At 40.8% G+C, this 21897-nt stretch overlaps 1 protein-coding gene across 1 annotated transcript; it reads left to right on the top strand.

The window, feature by feature from the left end:
• Window positions 1-37: 37 nt before the first annotated feature.
• Window positions 38-17794, top strand: LOC146554953 (serine/threonine-protein kinase 38-like). The gene is made up of 14 exons (XM_085251886.1): window positions 38-403; window positions 7824-7963; window positions 8411-8462; window positions 8550-8672; window positions 8778-8861; window positions 8954-9077; window positions 9161-9315; window positions 9427-9529; window positions 9648-9709; window positions 10473-10590; window positions 11094-11217; window positions 11637-11732; window positions 11826-11917; window positions 13814-17794. Exons 2-14 carry the CDS (start codon window positions 7830-7832, stop codon window positions 13936-13938), a joined length of 1392 nt encoding a protein of 463 aa, XP_085108012.1. The 5' UTR covers window positions 38-403; window positions 7824-7829; the 3' UTR covers window positions 13939-17794.
• Window positions 17795-21897: the final 4103 nt, after the last annotated feature.

The following is a 21897-nucleotide window of genomic DNA, read 5'->3' as shown; positions in this document are numbered from 1 at the left end:
CGTCATTCAGGCGCTACGCCGTTGCGTTGTCGGAACGTCTGACGAGCCCGACGGTCTCAGGAAGCAGCGGAGCTTATTTCATATTTTGTAGCCATAAAGGACCGAAGGGAACAGTGTGTTTTTGGGGGGTCGGTTGCCACATGTACAGACAGTAAAATATTTTCAAATTATTTCGGCGTGGGGTATTTTTGCCGTCAGAGGTCTTTTGTTATGATTTGGGGTCAATAGCGGTGATGTTTACTGTGCAGCCTCTAAGGTTCCTCTAAGGGGTAGCCTATAACCAGAGCCTCTAGCTTCCAACTGCCTAAAAAATTAGGCAGAAACGATATAAGACATTTCATTTCTTCATTTGGGTCGTGGCCTGGCGGCACGCCAATAATTGACTCTGGAGCAGGACACGGAGGTAAGTGAAAAAGATTTATTTAAAAAAATGCTGTCCATTTTTTATCCTGTCCGAATTGAATTTATTAATATAGTTGAACCTGCCACACAGACACGCAAAGGGAATGTAGCAAATAGGTAGCTCGCACAGTATAGCGTCAAACAAGCTAACTACAAGAAAGAAGCGGTGAATATTCTCCCTAGTGTGAGGCATGCAGCAGTGGCGGACCTATGGTAGCTGAGGTCCGACAGGGTGGCGTCAGTGTAGGTGAGCCGGGAAACATTAGCTAAGGCAAACATGTGCATGTGTACATACCGGTAACTGGTCAATCGCCACATATAAAGGGTGAAAAGCTTAACAGCTGTGCCTTAAAAAATTGCCATTTTTTGCCATATATTTTGTTCACTTCTAATATGAACTGACTGCTCTCTCTGGTGGATTGGATTTCAGAATGTATTTGAGATAAATGTCCTTTTGTTAAGTTGTTAATATACTTCAGGAATCATTTATTGAGTTTTTAACACACACTTGGCTGTTTAGCTTAAAATAAACTAACTGTTCAGGGGAACATATGCTTTCACAGTTTCTCTGTGCGTAAGCACACATTTGTGTGTTGATTCATGACTGAGTCCTTTCATTCAGGAGGGAAAGGGTTTCCTGTCCACTCACTCCGAGTGCTTTAAGGGTGGAGTGTGTGAAACTGAAGAATTTTTCACACAAAACTGAGAAATCAGTGGTTAACGGGTACACTGAGCTTCATCTGTCCTGATTCTTCTTTCTATTCAAAGTAAAGTATTTCTCCAGAAACACCTGCAGCAGGCTGGATTTTAAAGTTCAGTGGTGCATCCGGGGTTATAGCTTGCCTGCTTGTATGACACTGGCTTCTTCTCGTGCAGATAGTCTCAAACTAATCCACAGATCTCAGAATTCCATTGAGAAATCATTTCTTACTAACTAAAAATCATTCATGTTGTTCTGTTGGAGGTTTTTAGTACTTGAAAGTGTGGTCAAACAATCTGGCAGCTGCCAGTAACACTTTATTTTAAGTGTAAGAAGCTATGTATATATTATGTATTACTTGATTTGTGTAAAATGAATAGATGTTGCCATTGCTGGTGACCCAAGAACAGCCTGTGAACCGTAAAGGAAATGAGTCTGTGTTAGCTTGTTTGACAGAAATCTTCATTATTTTCTGATAATTATGGCTGCTTGATAGACTGGAAATCCTCATTAGAACTGGCTAAAAATAATGTTCCTATGGTTGGACGCTTTCATTGGGACCAAATGCTTTACTGGAGCCACTGGTGTATTTCAGTTCTAGTGGGCTGTTTTAGGCTGCATTCTTAAGTTTCTAAATAGCAAGCCCGAGTTGGTAATGCCTTCCTTATAAGTGCCTGAGTTGCGCAGCCGTGTTTGTTTAGCTGTGGGGTGGATCTGGTTATCTTCAAGCCAACTGAATCCCCTTTAGGCAGAGCTAAGGCCTGGCTGGCTCAGTTATGATGTAACAGTTTAAATGATGCCTCTTTTTCCACCTTGTTTGGAAAACCAGGAAAAAAAACTCCATGAGGGGAAATTCTGAGTCTCTTTTCACATATTACGAAAAGCACATCATTCCACTCATTTCCTTTCTATGTGGATAATCCAGGTTATCCAGTTTAGGTTGTGAACATTTCTTCTTCTAAGATGGATAAAAAAATAACAGCGCAATCAAACTAAATGAAAGAACTGAATATACTATTTGACTGTCATCAAGATAATTTAAACCTAACACCATGTCATCCTGGATTAGTTCTGCTCTATTCCAATAGCATGCAGGCTCTAACTAATATTGGTGCTTTTTCTGTCAGCACATTAGTCATGAAACCATGATATTCCCAGCCAAGAACAAATTAAGAATGCACAATCTTTATTTTAAGCATAATAATAATAATAATAATAATAATAATAATAATAATAATAATAATAATAATAATAATAATAATAATTATTATTATTATTATTATTATTATAATAGATGGATAGCAAACAAGCTCTTTTGTATAACCCATTTATCTTAGTCTGCATGGTAACGTATGTGTAGAAGCCAATTTACTGTAAGTTCATGTCCCTCTCTAATGACTTTAGTCGAACATACAGTGAAACTCCTGCTCCTCGTACACACTGGTGTTTATGTGTGCAAAAGCAACTGTCTAAAATACATAAAATAATACTATGTTACTTTGTGACAATGAGCACTAAAGAAATAGTCAGCTGTCTTTCAACTGAGCGCGTCATAGGTGAGCTGCACCTTCACTTTCTGAACCGCAGCAAGCAGCGGTCCTCGGTCTGCTCTCTTCTCTCAGCAGTGAACTTGGTCTGCTGGCAAACGAATCAGCTCTCCGCCTGCTTCAGGTTCTGGTTAGAGTGATGCTCCAGCTCAAATCGGTTCTCTCAGGCTGAACAAGGACTGCCGTCACTGATGTCTGTCTGATTGCAGAATGGGAATGAGATGGGAATGACCCAAGCTAGCTGGTTAAGAGTGACCATTAGCTGTGCATATTGAAGCTCTGTATATGGCTCTGTATTTCATTGAGCCCTAAATACTTATCCTGTGAAAACTTTATGGGAGACTCAGGATAGATGTCTGCACGGCAGTAGTCATGACCCATGTTGTCTCCTTTAAAAAAAATATGCAAACATATAATTTATATAAAATACACAACTCAAGGCCACATAACTTTGGAGGGGGGGTGGGGGCAAACTCTTCTATATTTCAAAATAATGAAATGGAGAGACTGCATAGTAGACAGTAGGGCTGCCACGATTAGTCGACTAGTCACGATTATGTCGACTATTAAAATCGTCGACGACTAATTTAATAGTCGACGCATCGTTTGAAGCTTTGTAAGATCACAAAGGACGCAGGAATGAGTAGTAGGATTTAAGAGTGTAATAACGGACTGAAACAGAAGATGGCAGCACTGCATGTCCAAGGATGCCAGCTGCCGTTAAACCCCGAAGAAGAAGAAGCTGTGTCCCAGAATTCATAGCGCAGCCCAGCGCAGTTGTCAACAATGGCGGCAGCTAGTTAGTTTTAACTTTACTCTTATTATTCTTTCTGGGTCACAAAATAAACGTTTAACATATTTTCAGGCGAGAATGTAGCTGTGTAAACCTCAAATATCTGCTCAGTTTATCAAGACACCACATATTTTCAAACGCGCTCCGACGTTTTCGACGTCTGTTACCCACTAGCTCGTTAGCTAGGCGGGGGCAAGGCTAACTAGAGCCGTGAGAACACCGGACTCCCCCGGCAAATCGTTTTCAAACCCACCGACGTCTTCCGCTAGTCAGGTTAAACATATATATAAGTCACTTAGATAACTTAAAAATGTTATTGTTTGGCTTTCTTTAGTATTTTATTTGTTCCTGAGTAAATCGGTTTGGCTGAGATTAAAGTTATAGTTTTTGCACAGCTAAAACTGTCAAGCAGACAGCTGATTATCAGAAGTGTGAGACGCTGGAGAATATACTCCGGTGTCCTGTTATATTTTAGAAAGCAAGGAGTTTATTAAACTTCACCGAAACAATCTGCAAATTTCATTAAAAATTAATAAACTACCATCTTGTCTTTATTTTTAGTTAGCACAAACACTTCAAGCTGTAAGCTAATGATAGTTATATAAGACCAGATGCTGCTGGTGCAATAAGCTGTACGTCCAATGGATGATGATCTGATTAGTCGACTAATCGCAAAAATAATCGGTGACTAGTCGACTATCAAAATAATCGTTTGTGGCAGCCCTAGTAGACAGTGGTATACATACAAGCCCACAGCAAATGAGCAACAGCTTCTGCTGGGTTATTGCAACACCACTTGAACAAACCACCTGCAGATATGAAATACTACACCAGCTCATAATATTACTGGTCATTTGTTTACTTAATACTTATGGTTATAAATCTGTTGATTATTTAAGGCAGTGGTGCATAGTTGTAGTATAGCAATTTTTTTTATTTTTTTATTTCACAATATTTGGATGGACATTTTGACTACATGCAGAGGATGTGACCCCCTTCCTGTTTATGCATTTAAACGATAGCTCCGTGATAACCTACACTTTGGGTTAGCTAATACGGTATCCTTTTTCTCCAGAGTGCTCTTATCGTGTCAATAAAGTCGTCTAATGGTGGGGATAGGGAGGTATATGTCTATAATTCATGCACTTTCTTTTAAGTCCAGTCTTATTAAGTAAGGCCCAGCCATTAGCCGGTGCCTAATCAGCAGTCAAAATCATAAATCTAGTCAGTAACTGAAATATTAGCTGCAGTCACAGAGAAATAAACTTGTCCCAGAGTGAGTGACCTCTAATGTAGTAGTTTGTAGTAGTTGCTGAGGTGGTGTGGTATCCACTTCTTTATGAAGAAAAGTGTGCTTGCAGGTAGAGTACACAGAGGTCCAGTCATAGCTGATGGAAACCTTAAAAAAGTTGCACCACATCTTGCCCACGTGAATGCACAAGTGTAAGTGTGCTTGTTCAGAGTTGCTGAGCTCCCAGCGTGTGCTGTGGTGCCGGTACATCAGCACAGACCTCGCTAACGCAGAAGCCATTGTTTGCTACTGATCCAGTTTTCCTCCCAGTTTGCAGCAGTGATTCAGGACTTTTCTCAGAAGTCAGGAAATGTCTTGTTGTTGTGGGATTGCGGGGCCATAACGGGAAAAAGACCAGTGACTAGACGAAACACGGGTCCTATCTTTTGCCTGCAGGGCTGTTTTATCTCCTTGTGAGCTAATCAAGCCCATTCATACCTTTTCTGATAGCGAACTGCTGAAATGTTTTGATGATATACACGACCCCCCTTCTTCTTCTTCCTTCCTTACTTCCTTTGTTACATAATATGTTCACAGTCTGTTGTTTTTGTGTTTGTGTTTTTTATATTCTATGAATTTCGCTGGGGGAAAATCAAACTTCCTTCTTCTTTTTTCCTTTCTTGTGCTCTTTAGCATGATCATTTGTCTCTGATTATGTTTAAACTACTAGTGGCCTCAGCCTCACGTGCATGTATGTTTCTTTTGCTGCCTGAGCTTTTCATTCCACCCACATGAGGGCTTTGTAGAGAAAACTCTTCCCAAGTAGTTGAACGTTTTCAAGCTCTTTCATCTGGACTTAAGGCTACACTGCTTGGGATCTGTTCCAGAGCTGAACCCTTGGCATGAATGTACATTGTCACTTTTACAACACGCAAGGGTTTGAAACAGTAAAGCCAGTGTTGGTAACGCCTGCTTTTTCTATAAAGTGTGCTGTTGCTGCAGTTACACTAATAAACTGCTTTGGCTGATAAAGTGGACAATATGAGCTACGGTAATTACCAGTAATATTACACTGGTATCTATGGCACATGACACATGGCAAGAATGGCTGAAATGACTTAATTCAAGGATGTCAAACTCTTTTTAGTTTGTGGGCCACGTACAGCCTTCTTTGATTTTAAATGGGCTGGACCACACTCTACTTTCTGTCAGTGTAAACTACACATGTAATCCCTGAGACATCATAATTTAAGAAAAAGAAGTAAAATTTAAATAGTGTTTCCCAGTTTCTATAATGAAAAACTTTTTTTTGTCTATTACTTAATTACTCTGGTGTAGTATGAATGGCCATGGGAGAGGTCTTTATCAGCAGGAAAAGCTGTAAAACTAAAAAATACAGTTAAACGTACAAAACTTATGTCCACCTTCACATTTTATATGAATATATGTTATTTATGTGTTATTTAAACCTCTCTGACTCCAATCCAGACCAGTGGATGGGTATGGAGTCAGAGTTTCGGAGGTTTAAATAATATATCCTCTTTGAAGTAGTGGCTAAACAATACTAGATTTGATGTTGAGAAATCCTTCCTGCATTCTTAAATTTTAAAGTTTGAGCAACATGCCATAAAGGTAACTCTGTCACAGGCAGCATATTAGCAGATGATATGAGTTGGGAAAGCTTGGTAGATACTCACTGTCACAGTATTAGATATGAAAAAGCAGCCTGAGGCATCACTAACATGTGCAAACAGCACAGGCTGTATCAAACAGAATCATGTGGTTCTGCAGCTGTTAGCCCGGCAACGACTGTAAACACTTTCGTGAGTTTCACGTAGTTGCTGGTAGGGAGCAACAGCAGTGGCTGCAGTGGCTCAATACATGCTTGCAAAAGTATGGGTCCAGTTTACTATCTGGAGCACATTGAGCACTTGTGAACATGTTTGTGTGTAAAACTTTAAATTCAAGAAATGTATTGGCCATGTATTTGCCACAAGCTTCCATGTCCATTACTTTAAAAAAGCACAGCCTTTTGAAAACGCCTCTTTGATACACCCTGCCATTGGTTACACATTAAAATACAGTATTGAACAATCTGCTTAGTTACCAATCATGGCGGCAACACCTGACTCAGAAACATCATCCAGTCAGCTGCGGTGCTGCAGACAGGGATGAGGCTGTAGTAAACCAGTGAGTCGGAGCTGCTGTGCACAGGCAGGGCTGTTTATTTTGGCGCATATGTGATAACACTTATGTGGATAGTAAAAATAAACTAAAAGTACTGGCTGACTGATGGAACGGTCTGGCTCTATTTTGACATTAGACCTTTTTTGTTTGCTCTAAAGCAGACACTTGGCACGCCAGGAATAATGTTACTGTCATCCTTCTACATGTATTTATGTAGTGTAGTACTTTTATGGTAAGTCTGCCGTGACAGTCATGGTGGTGTGCAATCCCTTTCCAGTTCATAGAGTATGTGTAATCGTACCTCAGATACAGGTGTGTCCACACCCTCGTCGTTACCTGAGGGCTGCAGTATTTGTGGTGGAAACACTGTCATGGCCGCGCAGAATACAGCACAGTTTGCAAACAGGACGGGCAGAGTGTAGCTTTTATAATCTGCTTATATTCTGTTTCTATGAGAGTTACTTCACAAGCTGAATGCATGGAGTGAAGACTTGCAAGGTCAAATTTTAGCAGAGGACCGAATCAACAGACGTAAGATAATAAACGGAGCATATTATATTGTTGTGTTTGACTGTGTGGAAGCATAAAATTAGTTTAGAAAGCAGTCAGAGTGACAGTTTCAAAGGAAATTCCTTTGAACTCCTTTGTTTCTGTTATCTGTTATAGTTTATTGATTTATGTTAAAATTGAAAGGAAAATAAAACACAGACAAAGAATTTCTGGGTGTGGCCTGTATCCTGGTGATATTTTAAACCTTCCCTGAGGTTACCTGCTGTCAGTCGAGCTCCTACCTGGCAGTGGGGAGAAAACTTTCGCGGCGCTCTGATTATGGAGTTTGCACATGTCTGTCTATATCTTTGGAAACGTTAGTGTGGAGTGGATAGTACAGATACTTCCTGCACATCAGCGGACCGATGTGGACAATCTGATCTTTGTTCTTTTATTGTTTCTGTTGTCTTGCAGGATAGTATGGCCATGACGGGAGGGACTGCAGCTGCCCTTCCCATGAGCAACCACACCCGAGAGAGGGTGACAGTGGCCAAGCTGACACTGGAAAATTTCTACAGCACTCTGCTCACCCAGCACGAAGAGCGTGAGATGAGGTACTGCATAGAACTTTTTATTCCTTTACTAACTGAGCATCATACCAGTTAAATGCTTAGGTTATGCACGCATCAAGTGTCCCTCCGACTAACCACTGGAAAAGCTAACAATGCAGACACGTTTCATCCTAGGTGTGAACACAACACAGGGAATCTGACCGCTTCTGTTCTCACGTTACCTGAGAGTCGATCTTTTGTCCAGGCGTCACAGTTCAGTGGCTCCTGTAAAAGAAGGCTGGGTCCCTGTTTACACCCCTCCATAAACAGGGGGGGATTCATTTTCAAGATTTGACACGTCCGAGGTCATCGAATCTCTTCCTGTTTTTGTTTTGTTTTTTCCCCCCTTTTTTCATTTTTCCTCTCCGCTCTAATTTGTGTATCATGAGGAAGCTTGTGTGTTATTTGCATTTTTTTTTTTTTAAAGGAATCTATTGTTTTTATTCATAGGCAGAAAAAACTGGAGAAGGCCATGGAAGAGGAAGGTTTACCAGATGAGGAGGTACAGTACGCTTTGTACTTTAGTTACATAATTCCTACTTTTCTCTTTTCGTTCTTAGACTTATTCACAAATCTGTTTTCTTTACAGAAAGTAATGCGGCGCTCTCAGCATGCCCGAAAGGAGACAGAGTTTTTACGACTGAAGAGGACACGACTCGGTTTGGATGACTTTGAGTCCCTAAAGGTCATTGGACGAGGTGCTTTTGGAGAGGTACATTTAAACAAAAAACTAAAACAAAACTCGAGCCTCCAGGATTGTGGGACTGTAATCAAAAAGGTGTCTCTTTGTGATTTTGACTGATGCTGTGTCCCTCAGGTGCGTTTGGTACAGAAGAAAGACACAGGCCACATTTATGCCATGAAGATTTTGAGGAAAGCAGACATGCTGGAGAAAGAACAGGTAATGCGTTTGCCTGCGTCACAGTTCTCCAGGATAATAAGCCATACTTGTTCTGCTGCATTCAGGATCCTGTATCTGCGCTCTCCCCGTAGGTCGCTCACATCCGGGCAGAGAGGGATATTCTGGTTGAGGCAGATGGTGCCTGGGTGGTCAAGATGTTCTACAGCTTCCAGGACAAGAGAAACCTCTACCTCATTATGGAGTTCCTGCCTGGAGGTTAGTACTGGCAAAATCCACAGACCATCTCAGGTCACCTGATGTTAGGATCTCAGATCTAAAAGGTCTGACCTTTTTGCCAGGTGACATGATGACACTGCTGATGAAGAAGGACACTCTCTCTGAAGAGGCCACTCAGTTCTACATCGCAGAGACAGTACTGGCCATTGACTCCATCCACCAGCTGGGATTCATCCACAGAGACATCAAACCGGACAACCTGCTGCTGGACTCCAGAGTGAGAACAGAAACACAAAAGCACATGCAGATTCACAGAGACGTTTCCAGATTTCCGATATCATAATCTGTAAGATGCAGACTCCTTAATTAAATGTTCATTTGCTCACAGGGACATGTGAAACTGTCAGATTTTGGCCTGTGTACTGGGCTGAAGAAAGCTCATCGCACAGAATTTTACAGGAACCTGACGCACAACCCGCCCAGTGATTTCTGTGAGTCACGAACATGACATCCTCAACAAAATAACATAACAATAATTCTGGCAAAACTATTAGAAACAAAACTTTTCATGTAATTTTTTTTTAATGGTTGTTTTTCTTTATTTTTCAGCCTTTCAAAATATGAACTCCAAGAGGAAAGCAGAGACCTGGAAGAAGAACCGGAGACAGCTGGTATAATTTTGGCATTTTACTAGACAAATTATAGGAGAGAGGAATGGCACTCCTGAATTGAAGTCAGAAAATTGACTGATTGTATCAGTGACAGAAGTAACTTTTCAAAAATTGTATTATTATTAAAAATTCTATAAAAGCAGAAGTTTTGGCAGCTTGTTTGCCTGTAGAATGGTGAAAACCAGGCACAGCATATCAGCACAAACACCACACGCTAACTGTCATGAATGTTAAAGGAGGTGTGATGTGCAGCCACAGTACCTGCACACCTTGCAGTCAATGAGTGGGACTTGAACTCCTCTGTATACCAGAATGGAGTCCAAGTTTGAGCTAACTGGGTCATATAACAGGATGATGATCCCAAAGGAAAAGAATCAAGGTGTTGCAGTGGCTCAGTCAAAGTCCAGACCTCAGCCTGATTGAAATGCTGTGATGGGATCTAAATAGAGCTGCACATAAATGAACTGAAGCAATGTTATAAAGAGTCAGACAAAATTCCCCTACAACAATGTGAGAGACTGATGAAGTCATACTGAAAATGAGTACTTCAACTTACTGGAGCTAAAGTTGGCTGTTGAATCACAGGGATGTGAAAACATTTTTTTTCACATGACTGTAAATGAGAAGCTTTCAAAGAAAAGAGTAGGTGTACTACAGACAGCAGAATAATAAAGAAAGCATCTCCCTGTTACAGTAAACTTGATGTTATTGTTTCTACGTTTCAAGGTAAAAACCTTCACCTCTCATCTGGTGTGACTTTCAGGCTTATTCCACTGTGGGAACGCCAGACTACATCGCTCCTGAAGTGTTCATGCAGACGGGGTACAACAAACTGTGCGACTGGTGGTCTCTGGGTGTGATCATGTATGAGATGCTCATCGGTAAGCATGACACACACAGAGGGCACCAATATAGGACGATTTGAAGAATTGCATTTACACAAATACAACTGATAGCTTACAATGTTATTATCAAACATCTGCTGTCAATGGCAAAAATGCAGTATATGGAACTTTGTGAGCAGGATTTCCTGAACTTACAGAAAGTACTGGAACCTGAGCAGGGACTTTTTGTGGAAGAAAAAATAATTTCCCTGGAACTTTATTTAGATCCAGGTCCCTGTGATGGAAATGTAGTGATTCTCATAAGTTTCTGGTTCCTTGAAAAAGTTCCTGCTGTGAAAAATAGCCACTGTTGGGTTAATATTTCAAAGACTCTTTCATGCTTTGCAGCTTTTAAATGGATGTAAATGAAAGAAAAACTGAAGTACCCACAGGTTCTTGACAGAAAATCATTAACTCGGCTGGATTATCCTGTCAGAAGAGTCAGTAATATCAACTGCTCTGCCACAGATGTTATAACATACTTGTTGGTTCTCTATCAGGTTATCCGCCCTTCTGCTCAGAGACACCACAGGAGACGTACAGGAAGGTTATGAACTGGAAGGAAACACTTGTCTTCCCACCTGAAGTTCCCATCTCAGAGAGAGCCAAAGACTTGATATTAAGGTATAAACTGTATGTTTGGCTAGACTGAGCCTTTATTCTCAGAGGAGAAACTGCAGCTTGAGCTGCTTTTCTTTCCCTTCATTTCACTGTAGTCGATCTGGCTAACTGTGATGATAATTAGAAGCTAACAAATTTCTGTCATTGAAGCTTCAACACTTTTTTGGGGTCATTTTCCTGCCTGTGTGTTTTAGATATTCAGAAAAAAATTTAAATCTTACACAAACTTGCAGCACAAAGAACAACTTTGGTTCTCGTGATGATGACTCTGATGGAAGCTACAAGCCAACATGTGTGGGTTAAGCAGTTACATTGTTCCTTATTCTACAAGTACTACTGGGGATGTAACCTCTTCAGATCTCTTCCTCGTGAAGCTTGGAAGCAGGTGAAGTTATGCCAAGAAAACCTCTGCTGTGTCTTAGGTTTTGCACAGATGCAGAGAACCGGATCGGAGCTGTGAGCGTGGACGAGATCAAGAGCCACCAGTTTTTTGAGTCGGTGGATTGGGAGCACATCAGGTACAAAAGAGCATATCTGCTGCTTATGAATGCAGTCCCCTCGGGAAAGTGAAAAACGCAACGCATCTTATTTCTATTGATGATTCTCTACAGGGAGCGGCCAGCCGCCATCTCCATAGAAATCAAAAGTATTGACGACACCTCTAACTTTGATGACTTCCCTGAATCGGACATCCTTCAGCCAGGTTTGTTTTCCGAAAGCTTTTCTGTCGCCGCTAGAGGAAAATCCTGATTAGGAACACTAACTAGCCTTTCATCAGATTCAGACATCGCATGACAAACCACAGATGAGTCATTGCAGTTCTCAACAAAAGCAGAAGTTGTAGTCCAATTTAACATTTCATCATTTCTGTAAGCTCTAAGAAACAACTGTGTTATATCTATCTTCCACCTTTCTGTATTTCCTGTCATAAAGCACCCAAGCTACAAAAATGTTGCGATACTGTCTGAAGCGAAAATAAAGACACAATGCAGTAATTTTTTACATTTACTTTATTGATCCTATAACACGGAGTGAATGTGATGGATTGTCCATGATTAGAGCAGTTTGTTCAGTCCCCTCACTGACTTAAATGCCTCCAGATTTTGGCCAATGATGGTGCTGGCTTGGCTAAGTTTGTCAATCCTGCTCGTTAGGAAAACGACACAGTCCTGGTTGGGATGTTGGAATCAGAAGTTTAAATAGTTGATGCCATTGATGTCATCCCCATGTGGATCTCAGTGCACGTGTCAGTCTGTAGTGTCAAAGCAGCCATGCACGGCCTCACCTCGGTAGCTTGTTGACTCCACCGCCCCACAGACTTGGTGACAACAAGGAGTCTTTGAACTGCAGGGACACACTGAGGTGTTAACAGGACCAGCTTGTGGGCTGATCTACATAGTGAGGACCAGGCAGAGTCTTTTTTTTTTTTTATGAGTTTGTGTTGATACACAGACAGTCCAGTTTTATTGTCGTGTGTTTTACAATCGACATACTACTGAGAAGTTGGAAGAGTGGGCACGGTTAGTCATGGTTAGTTGCCACTGATGGTGATGAAAATCTCAGAGTGTAGTAGGAGCTGGTTTGGAAATACAGAACCATTCCTCTCAGTGCATTCATGTGTTTGGAAAAGGACATGGATCAAAGGACTAGGTGTTCATTCTAAACAATTTCAAATTTCAATGGGCTGACCACAACAGCTTTGCACTTTAAATGTGTGTTGGCTCAGGGAGAAGTTCCAGGATCTTGCTCACCTATAGCTTCTTCTTTGAGAGATAGAGCTTTAACCTGTATTTGTGGATGGCATAGTGAACTGTGTTCAGAGAAGATGATTTCTGGAAGTGTTCCTGAGCCCGTGCAGTGATTTCCATGACACAGTAATTTCTGATTTTAATGCAGAGCTCCCTGCGGGCCATGTGCATCCACTGTTGATTGTTAGCCCCGTGCACACAGACATTTCTCCAGATTCTCTGAATCTTGTGGTAATATCATGTACTGTAAGTTAGATATTCAAAGTCTTCACCGTTTTACTGACCTGTAGCCAATTTACTCTGATTACTTGCAAAGTGTTCCTCCAACTGTTTCCTTTCAGTGCCATTTATGTTTGTTGCCCCATCCCAAATATTTTGAGTAATGTTGCTGCCATCAAATTTAAAATGCATTAATATTTTTCATGAAACACTAAAACATCTCAGTTTAAACATTTTACGTTTCATATGTTCTAATGTGAGTAAAATGTGGGTTTTTTTATATTTGCAAATAATTGCATTCTGTTTTTATTTATATTTTATACAGTTTTTATGAGCCAAAAGCTTAGGCTTGAAGGTATGTCATTCAGAGTGAATATCTCTAAAATGGTCAGCAGCTTCACCCACCTGCTGGTCAGACCTTATGTTTGCAAAGGGCAACCAGTCAGAACACAGCTGGATTAAAAGGAAGAAGAGCTAAAATGGCTTGTTTCAGATACAGACTGAGGGGCTCAGTCTAAATAAGTCATATTTTATATTGTAATGTGTTAAAATATATGAGGGGGGATATCATTGCATAGTCTGTGGTGCCCCCAAGTGGTAAATTGCTTTTGTTGTTTGTCTTTGTGAAACAGCTAACGCAACGGAGCCAGACTTCAAATCAAAGGACTGGGTGTTCCTCAACTACACCTACAAACGCTTTGAGGGCCTGACTCAGCGAGGGACCATCCCCACATACATGAAGGCAGGGAAGGCTTGACGCACTCAAACGGGTGGACGGTGTGGTGGAGAAAAATAGACGTTTACGGACACAGGGTCGGGCCCCGGAGCCCCGCTGGTGCTGAAGGCTGCGCTGTCAGCCTCTCAGTCTAAATTTAACCTTCATCATAAGTTATTTAGGTCTGCTCAGCCGCGGCAAGAAAGCCAAGAACTCGGAAATTAAAGAGCATTACCGCATTACCTCGGTTGTTGATATTGTATACACGTGCCGTCTTTAGCCATAGCACTCAGGCCAGCTCACTAACTAGGACACTAAATCAGCATATCTGCATGTTCAGCGGCATACTGCTTCTGGAGAAGTTGTTTTTTTTTTTAATTTTATATATACATACATACATACATACATACATACATACATACATACATACACACACGAGAACAAGGCTTGAATTCAAATGACTGCTCAAACTTTTTAACATAAGTTTTTACACTGGTGGCTAGTCAGATGCAAACTGCATTTCTGATATTGAAAATGAGCTCTATACACTGTAGTCAAACTCTGGATGATTGGTAAAATCAGGAACCCCTCACTTATTGTATCCAATACTCTGTTATCAAGTTCCAGCATGATTTCCAGTGTTTTTTTTTGCTGACTTTCCAAAGTGTAATTAAGAGTTAACCCCAACTGAAGAATATAGGAGCCAACTGTCTAGTGGTCAAACAAAAAAAAAGTTTTTTTAGAACTAAAATATTAGCTCACAAAGTTGTAATGGATCCCAATTAAAGGTCAGTTGGTATCAAAACTGTAAAACGGCTTAGGTTAACAGCACAAGCTATGTGTTTGGATAGTTGTAGTTTGGATAATGCTAGCTAAACGGTGCTGCTGGCTCAAGGTATAGTTGGTCCAACAATGATTGGACAGGTGTAACATCGTCTAGTGTCATCATCGGGTCAAAGTTTATGCGACAGAGGCCTCTAAAGTTAGCGATAGCTGCAGCATTCTCACAGTCTCAGCTTTGCTGTCTTATGCTAATTAGCAAATGTTAGCATGCTAATACACTAAACCACTGTGGTGAACACGTTAAACATTTTAGCATTGCCACTCTGATGTTAGCATGTAACACCACTGTAGAGCATTCTTTACACTTAAAGTGTAACAAAAAAATTCTCTCTATATATAAAAAGTGACTTTGCATTCACAATCTAGCTATTAGCATTTAGCTGTTAGCCTGGTTCAAAATCAGTAGCATCAAAAGGATAGAAAATCTAAAAGAAATGAGCAAAAAACTCAAATCATGCTGGAACCATCCTCTAACCCTCGTGCTAGTGAAACCGTGTGAGTTTGTGGCAGCTCAGCGAGGGGAACCCAGCCTGCAGCGTTGTCTCAGCACAGTTGCTTTTCTCGCATAAGAACAGCTTGTTGCCAGGAAACAATGAAATGCAGTTTACCCTGTGCTGGACATCAGTTTCTGCAGCGTGTTGCCCTATTTGCATTGCCAAACAAACTGCTGAGCGTGCCCCTTCTGATCTGAGTTTTGGTCAGATCAGTGCTAAAGTACTTGTTATTTCCTCTGATTTATTTGAAATTCTGATCAGTGCACGGGCCAATCGCTTCTTTTTTTCTTAGGTCGACAAAACATGCAAAGTGCCTTTTCATAGAGCTGATAAATATTTAACCAGATATATAGGTGAGACCAATAAGACGGCATTCATTATAACCAACTGTTTTGACTCAAAGTGGAAAGGAGTAAGCGAAAGCACTGATGTTTCGATTTGATGTGTCTGCAGAGTGATAAGGCATATCTGTGGTGATAAAGCAGTAAGAAACAACAGGACTACAGAAAAGCAGGTGGCTTATAGGTTAGGTAATAAACGGGAGACTCATAAAATATGTGTCAAGGAAAACACAATGAACAGTTTGTCTTTGTTTGACAAGTAAGGATGAAAGTTGTAGATTAACACAGTGGATCTTTGTGTATTCAAGTTCCTGCATTTTTTTTTTTTAAATGTCTAGAAAAGGATACCTTTTACCATGAACAGCAGATCTGAGGCTGTTTTCTCACTTTCTCAACAAGACATTTAAGCTTCATGTGTGCTCAGAGTTGGGACAAGGCACAGTGCTAAAAAATGCTTACCAAAGAACTCTGACCCTCACAAATTCACATGTAGCTGTCGCTTGCTGCACTTAACTTAAAACTACCTGCAAAGAAGGGGAAAAAAAGGGTTCCAGGAGAGCTAAACTTGGTTATGGAATAAATTGCCATTTCTATTTGTACACATGTGAGAAAATGAATGTGCGGGAGATTGATGTTTCTCAATTAGGATATCTATAGGTTCACCCGCAGGGAAGGGAAATCTACTGAGGACTTTACCGCAGTTCAGCCGTAGCCATCACAGGAATGAATCCTTTATGAAACTGAAAGTGTTCCTTATTTCTGAGGGATGACGGAGACAGTGCATCTACAACTGATTGATTTCATTTATATTTTTCCCCTTCCCCTTCAAGCTAGTCCTGCTGAAAATGTGATGACACATATGATGACTAATGAAGGATTTTGAGGGCAGATGCGTGAATATTTTTTCTGTTATTTATTATTTCCTTGTTTTTCATTAAAATGCTGATGAATTGGATTCATTGGGAATGTTCAGTATACTGAAAAAATGATTTTTTTTTTTTTTTTTTTTTTTTTAAATGTTGTTTGACCTCAAATGTAAAGGGGTATTAAACTTGATGCCAGGATATACTGTAAACCTGACATATTCTATAATGCAACATATGATGTGGTGTTTTTCTATCTCCCAAAGCTTGTGTCTTCCAAACTCTGTACCGCCTGTTTTTAAAGTTCATAGTCTGGTGACATCACTGTGACATCATCAGAGTAAAGTTTTCAGACTTCTCCCTCTAGAAAAACACCAGACTACACTATACTCCTGTCCATAAAGGGAGGCTAATACTCCCTATGAAAATTGGTGATGCCCTTGAAACACAAGCCAAAACAATCTGCATCATATCACACAGTCAACCCTATGGACTGTTTTTAATTGACACGGATGGGGCTAAGACCTGGGTACAACAGGTCAGGAGCAGGACCCATACATTAGAAGCGGATTGTGTTTGCTGATGGCTACCGCTGCACATTCAAGGTTCTGTCTAATCACTGGAATGCTCTGACACAACCTGGGTATCAGCGCCCGAGTGCTGTATTCAGAGCTTCCTGTTTCACAGCCAAACAGTAGAGGTTGTTCATGGTAAGCTAGTCTGTGAGTGTGTGTGCAACTGCACGAGTGATTAAAAATGCAGTTTTTGTTAAGTAGATACTTTCTGGTGTTCAGTGTCCTAACTCTGTTTTGTGATAGATTTTTTTTTTTCTTCATGAAAACTGAGGGTAAATCTTCTATTGGTATCCATACAATTCTTATATATACATACTGACTTGAAATCCATTACTGTGTCACTTTATCTAAAGGGAATAGAATTATTGTGGCTTTTTCACGAGGTCGAGTTCATGAAATGTTTCACTTTTATCGTTCATTAAGCCAGACAATTTACTTCTGATGGACCAAACCAGCCTAGACGACTCAGCCTTGGTGTCAGACACGTCATTGTTGCCCAATGTTTCAAGAAATATATTTAACATTGACTAAGAAAGCTTCCGAGTGATTTGGCAAATAATTTGAAATTTTCCCTTTGATGAGGCAAATTAAGGTTCTCAAACCACCCTCCACAGGCCAATACTGTGTCGTGCGATATTTTGTGTAATGATGTGTACATATTGTTGTAGACACTTGAAGGCAACTGTGTGGAGTTGAAGAGGAAATGCTCATTAATATATTCATTCACATCATTGAGTTTTTATGTTGATAAAATGCTTAAAATAATAAAATTAAACACTTCATGTCTTAAGATTTCTTCAATGTTTGGGGGGGGGGGTTCATACTGGATGATAAATGAATGCTTGAACTCTAATCAGACTAAAGTGTGATCACACATTGATAAAAATGGATTGTTAGTGTTTATTTAAACACCTAAGGCTAAACCAGCAGGGCTTCCTGTGTGCTGCCTGTGGAGAAGGCTGAAAAATGACTCTTGAAGAACATAAGGTGTGCTACTGTCCGTGACTGCGAGGACTATAACTTTTGCAGCGCTGACCTGGGTCATCGTTTTAAGTTACAACACTGAGCGGGTCACTGCACAATGGATAATCAGAACTTTCAAAACTTGAACTTCAAAAAGACATTTCCATAAAACTCTTATAATATAGAGAGCAGGCGTAGGCAACTTGAGGCCTTGAGGCCTCAAGTGCTGGTGTCCTGCTGGTGTCCTGCAGGTTTTATATGTCACCCTGGGTCAACTTCAAGACATAGTGAGGAGGTATTTTAACCATTTAAATAAGTTGTGTTGGATCCAGGACACATCTAAAATCTGCAGGACACCAGCCCTTGAGGCCTGGAGTTGCCTACCCCTGATATAGAGGCACAAGCAGTGTCAATCCATTGTCTTCCTGCTATGATTATTGCCGCTACTAGAGGGAGCTCTTGTTGCAGCTTTACTGCTGATCAAAATCTTATGAATGGATGTTGTGGTTTAGCTAGCTAGCTACTGAAGCTACATGTTGTATACACTGTATAGATAGCTGTTTACACTCACTGGGCACTCTGTTCCACCATATTCAAAAGGTGCTCTATTGGATTTAGATCTGGTGACTCTGGACACCTTAAGGGTATAGTAAGCTCCCTTTTATCACCAATAAACCACTTTGAGATGTTCTGAGCTGCTGATGTGTTGCATTGTGCTCAGTTGGTTCTGAGGTACCCAAAGTTTGTCGGTGGAGGAGTGACACCCAGTGTGGTCTTCTGCTGAAGCCCATCTGCTTTACAGTTTGATGTGCAATAGATTCAAATATGCTCGCCTACACACCTCAGTTGTAGCAAGTGGTTGAGTTATTATTGCCTTCCTATCAGCTTGAAGCTGTCTAGCCATTCTCATCTGACCTCTGATATCAAGAAGACACTTTACAATGAGAAATGCTGCTCACTAGACATTTTCTCTCTTTCAGCCCATTCTCTGTAAACCTTACAGATGCCTATGTGGGAAAATTCCCAGCAGAACAGCAGTTTCTGAAATACTCAGACGTCTGGCACCAACAACCACGCCACGTTCATAATCCCCTTTTTCCTCGTTCTGATACTCGCTTTAAACTTCAGCAGGTCGTTGTGACCATGTCTACATGCCTAAATGCACAGAGTTGCTGCCATGTGTTTGGATATTTAGATATTTGCCACCTTAAAGTTAACTTTAGGGATGTATTGAACAGCTTTTTGATTGCACATTTAAAAGCAATCTTTCTAAATCTGGTCTATTTAGATTATTTTGCAGGTATATTATTCACGAACAGCTTAAAACATAATGATTATTGCTTACTTAACTGTATGGGGACTAAAAATAACATTTGTATTTGCTTCACTGTACATTTTATGTTTTACAACCAGTGATGCAGATCTCTCCTGCCATCCCACCACAGTGCTTTCCCTATTGACTCCTGAACACGAGCCAGGCCTAGAATAAGATAAGCCAAGAATTCACCTTTTTTTCCTCCTCCCTGCAAAAACACAGTTGTGTTAACCGGGTTTTTCTATAATCCCTTACCCCGATTAAGAAACCGGGTTCCTGGTGTCCATGAAGAAATCAGGTTACTGCAGAGAGCTCACAACAACTAGGTTATGTAAGTTCTCGTAAGTGCACCTGATGCAGGGATGATATTGCCATGTCACAACCCAGTTATTATCGTGCATCCATAGTTGTCTACCCGTTAAGTAGCTGCTTTATATTTTTTCTTTTTTTAAATAAATAGAATTTGAAGTTTAAAGTTTAAGACATTTGTATTTTAAATTATTTATGCTGATTATTAAGCATGTTAAGCAAAGTAGGATGGCAAAACCTTGGAAACACATCCTGAATTAGAGGTTAAAGAGCCCTTACCGAAGCAGTGTATCTGCATGTGGGCTGATAAGGTTGTTTTACTGCTGCGTGAGGGTAAAATTCACACCACATTACTGGTGGAACATGACACCATGGTGAGAAAGATGTTTTTTTGTCTTTATGATTATAACACAGAGGGGGTCACAAGCAGGATAGCAAGCCAAGAGCCAACAGAGCCAACAAAATAGCCTGTTATTAATAAATTAAACCTGGAGTACAAGTCACTGCGCCCCGAAAACATACACATCCAGGGCCGAAAACAGACCGCCAGGACTCATATAGGTTTCCATGTGTGACAGGAGTGAATACGATACAAATAAACAACTGAAAAGCACACCTGCCTGCTTGCAGCGATATCCAACAGAACCTCTCATTACAAACTGGGCCATAAAAAGTCATTTTCGAAGCTGTGCATTTTTGATAGCTTTCCACTTTAACGTCATATAACCGTCACTATCCCTGCCTAAGCGCGTATAATGTCGTGTGTCTCGGCGTCTTAAGGTGTTTCCTGTCCACTTGCGATGTTTCCGGGTGTCTAAAGTGCACGGGACTACTTTCCCTGCCGACGGGCTTTAAATGGGTTAACGAGCCAAGCGCCACGTGACTGTCCAGTTATATAATATATAGGTCAACACGTTTCTCGCTCGCACGTGCAGCCTTCCCCCTTACGTAAAGTCTCGTGCAAAAGTCTCGAATTACACTATGTAGGTGAGAGCCAAAGATCGTCGATATCTGCGATAAAGAATTACTGAAATCTTTTTTGTTATCTCAAATTTTGGGGAATTTTGGTGTTAGAATAATTAGACTTTTATATTTAACACCTTTGCCTCTGTCTTTGTTTAAATAAACAAAAATAGATTTATTTAAAGTATTCTTATAAAACAAGGATATGAGGAAACCCCCAAATTACAGACATTTTCACCCAGTCTTAGCCAACTTTCTACCTTAGCTTAATGTTTGCACATATTCTAGCATTAAGATCACAGGTGGGTGACGTGAACAACAGAGACCCCTACTCCATTGAAAGGACACTACCCGACAGCGGTGGGGTGATGTGTTTGCTTCCACATCACCCCAAAACATCTCCCCAAACAATCCCATCAAGCATCCATAAGATGTGCTGGGATAAGCCTGGTCCACAGATACCCCAACCCCCGTGTCCAGCAGCAGGGCAGAAGGGAATCAAATATTACATGGGTGTCAGACTTAAGGCCCAGGGGGCCATGATTTTAACATCCGTGATATAATGGGTATGTTTGTTTTTTTGAAGTTGTTGCTGATGTATGTACATGTGTTTATTGTGTGTACACGTTCATGCTTGGACATAACGGTTTTCGGTTTCTTCTGATGAAAGAGGAAACGACTTTGTAGTTTTCAAAATCTCAGTCTAGCAGGACCACCTTGGTTTAATCCCATATACTCCTTCAATGTTAGCCCATGAACGCGATCGTGTTGGTTCCAGGAAATAAGTTCAGAGTGAGACATCTGTCGCGTGGCAGCTCTGTTTGGAGGAACGCGAGAGAGTAGCAAAGTCAGATCGGTGACGCGCACTTGGTACTTTTTCAGGTCACCAAAACGTGCGCTGCATCGGGTAAACCAATCCCTCACCGGTCCTGTCAAGCCAAGGCCGGCTGTATGAATGAGAGCTCGTTTATTAGCGCCGTCACGGCGTCATCCCACGTTTCCTGGCAGACCATCCACTTCCTGACAGACTTTTAACATATCCAAGGTGTGCCAATGGAAATTCAAGTCTGTGCCACTATTATTCCCAGCATCCAAATGCCAAAACAACGGTTTAAAACGAAGATAAACCCCTTTACAGTAAAAGCTGACATTTTTAAGTGCGTTTTCAAAACAGCAGTACATTCAAATAACCGATTTCCTACGAATGTTATCGTCACGCAGCGAATAGGTTATTTTTGACAGATTTTTTTCTCCATTCCGACTAACGTGACGCTGATTCATGACTTCTAGTCGCGCTGATATGAATGGACTCAGCAGCTTATAACACCGTCGAGT

The sequence above is a fragment of the Mchenga conophoros genome, linkage group LG17 (assembly GCF_057382185.1).
Source record: "Mchenga conophoros isolate Kocher_MC1m ecotype Shallow Benthic linkage group LG17, M_conophoros_male_GT1.1, whole genome shotgun sequence".
NCBI lineage: Eukaryota > Metazoa > Chordata > Actinopteri > Cichliformes > Cichlidae > Mchenga > Mchenga conophoros.
The sequence above is the reverse complement of the archived record's forward strand: the minus strand, read 5'-3'. Positions and strand labels throughout refer to the sequence as shown.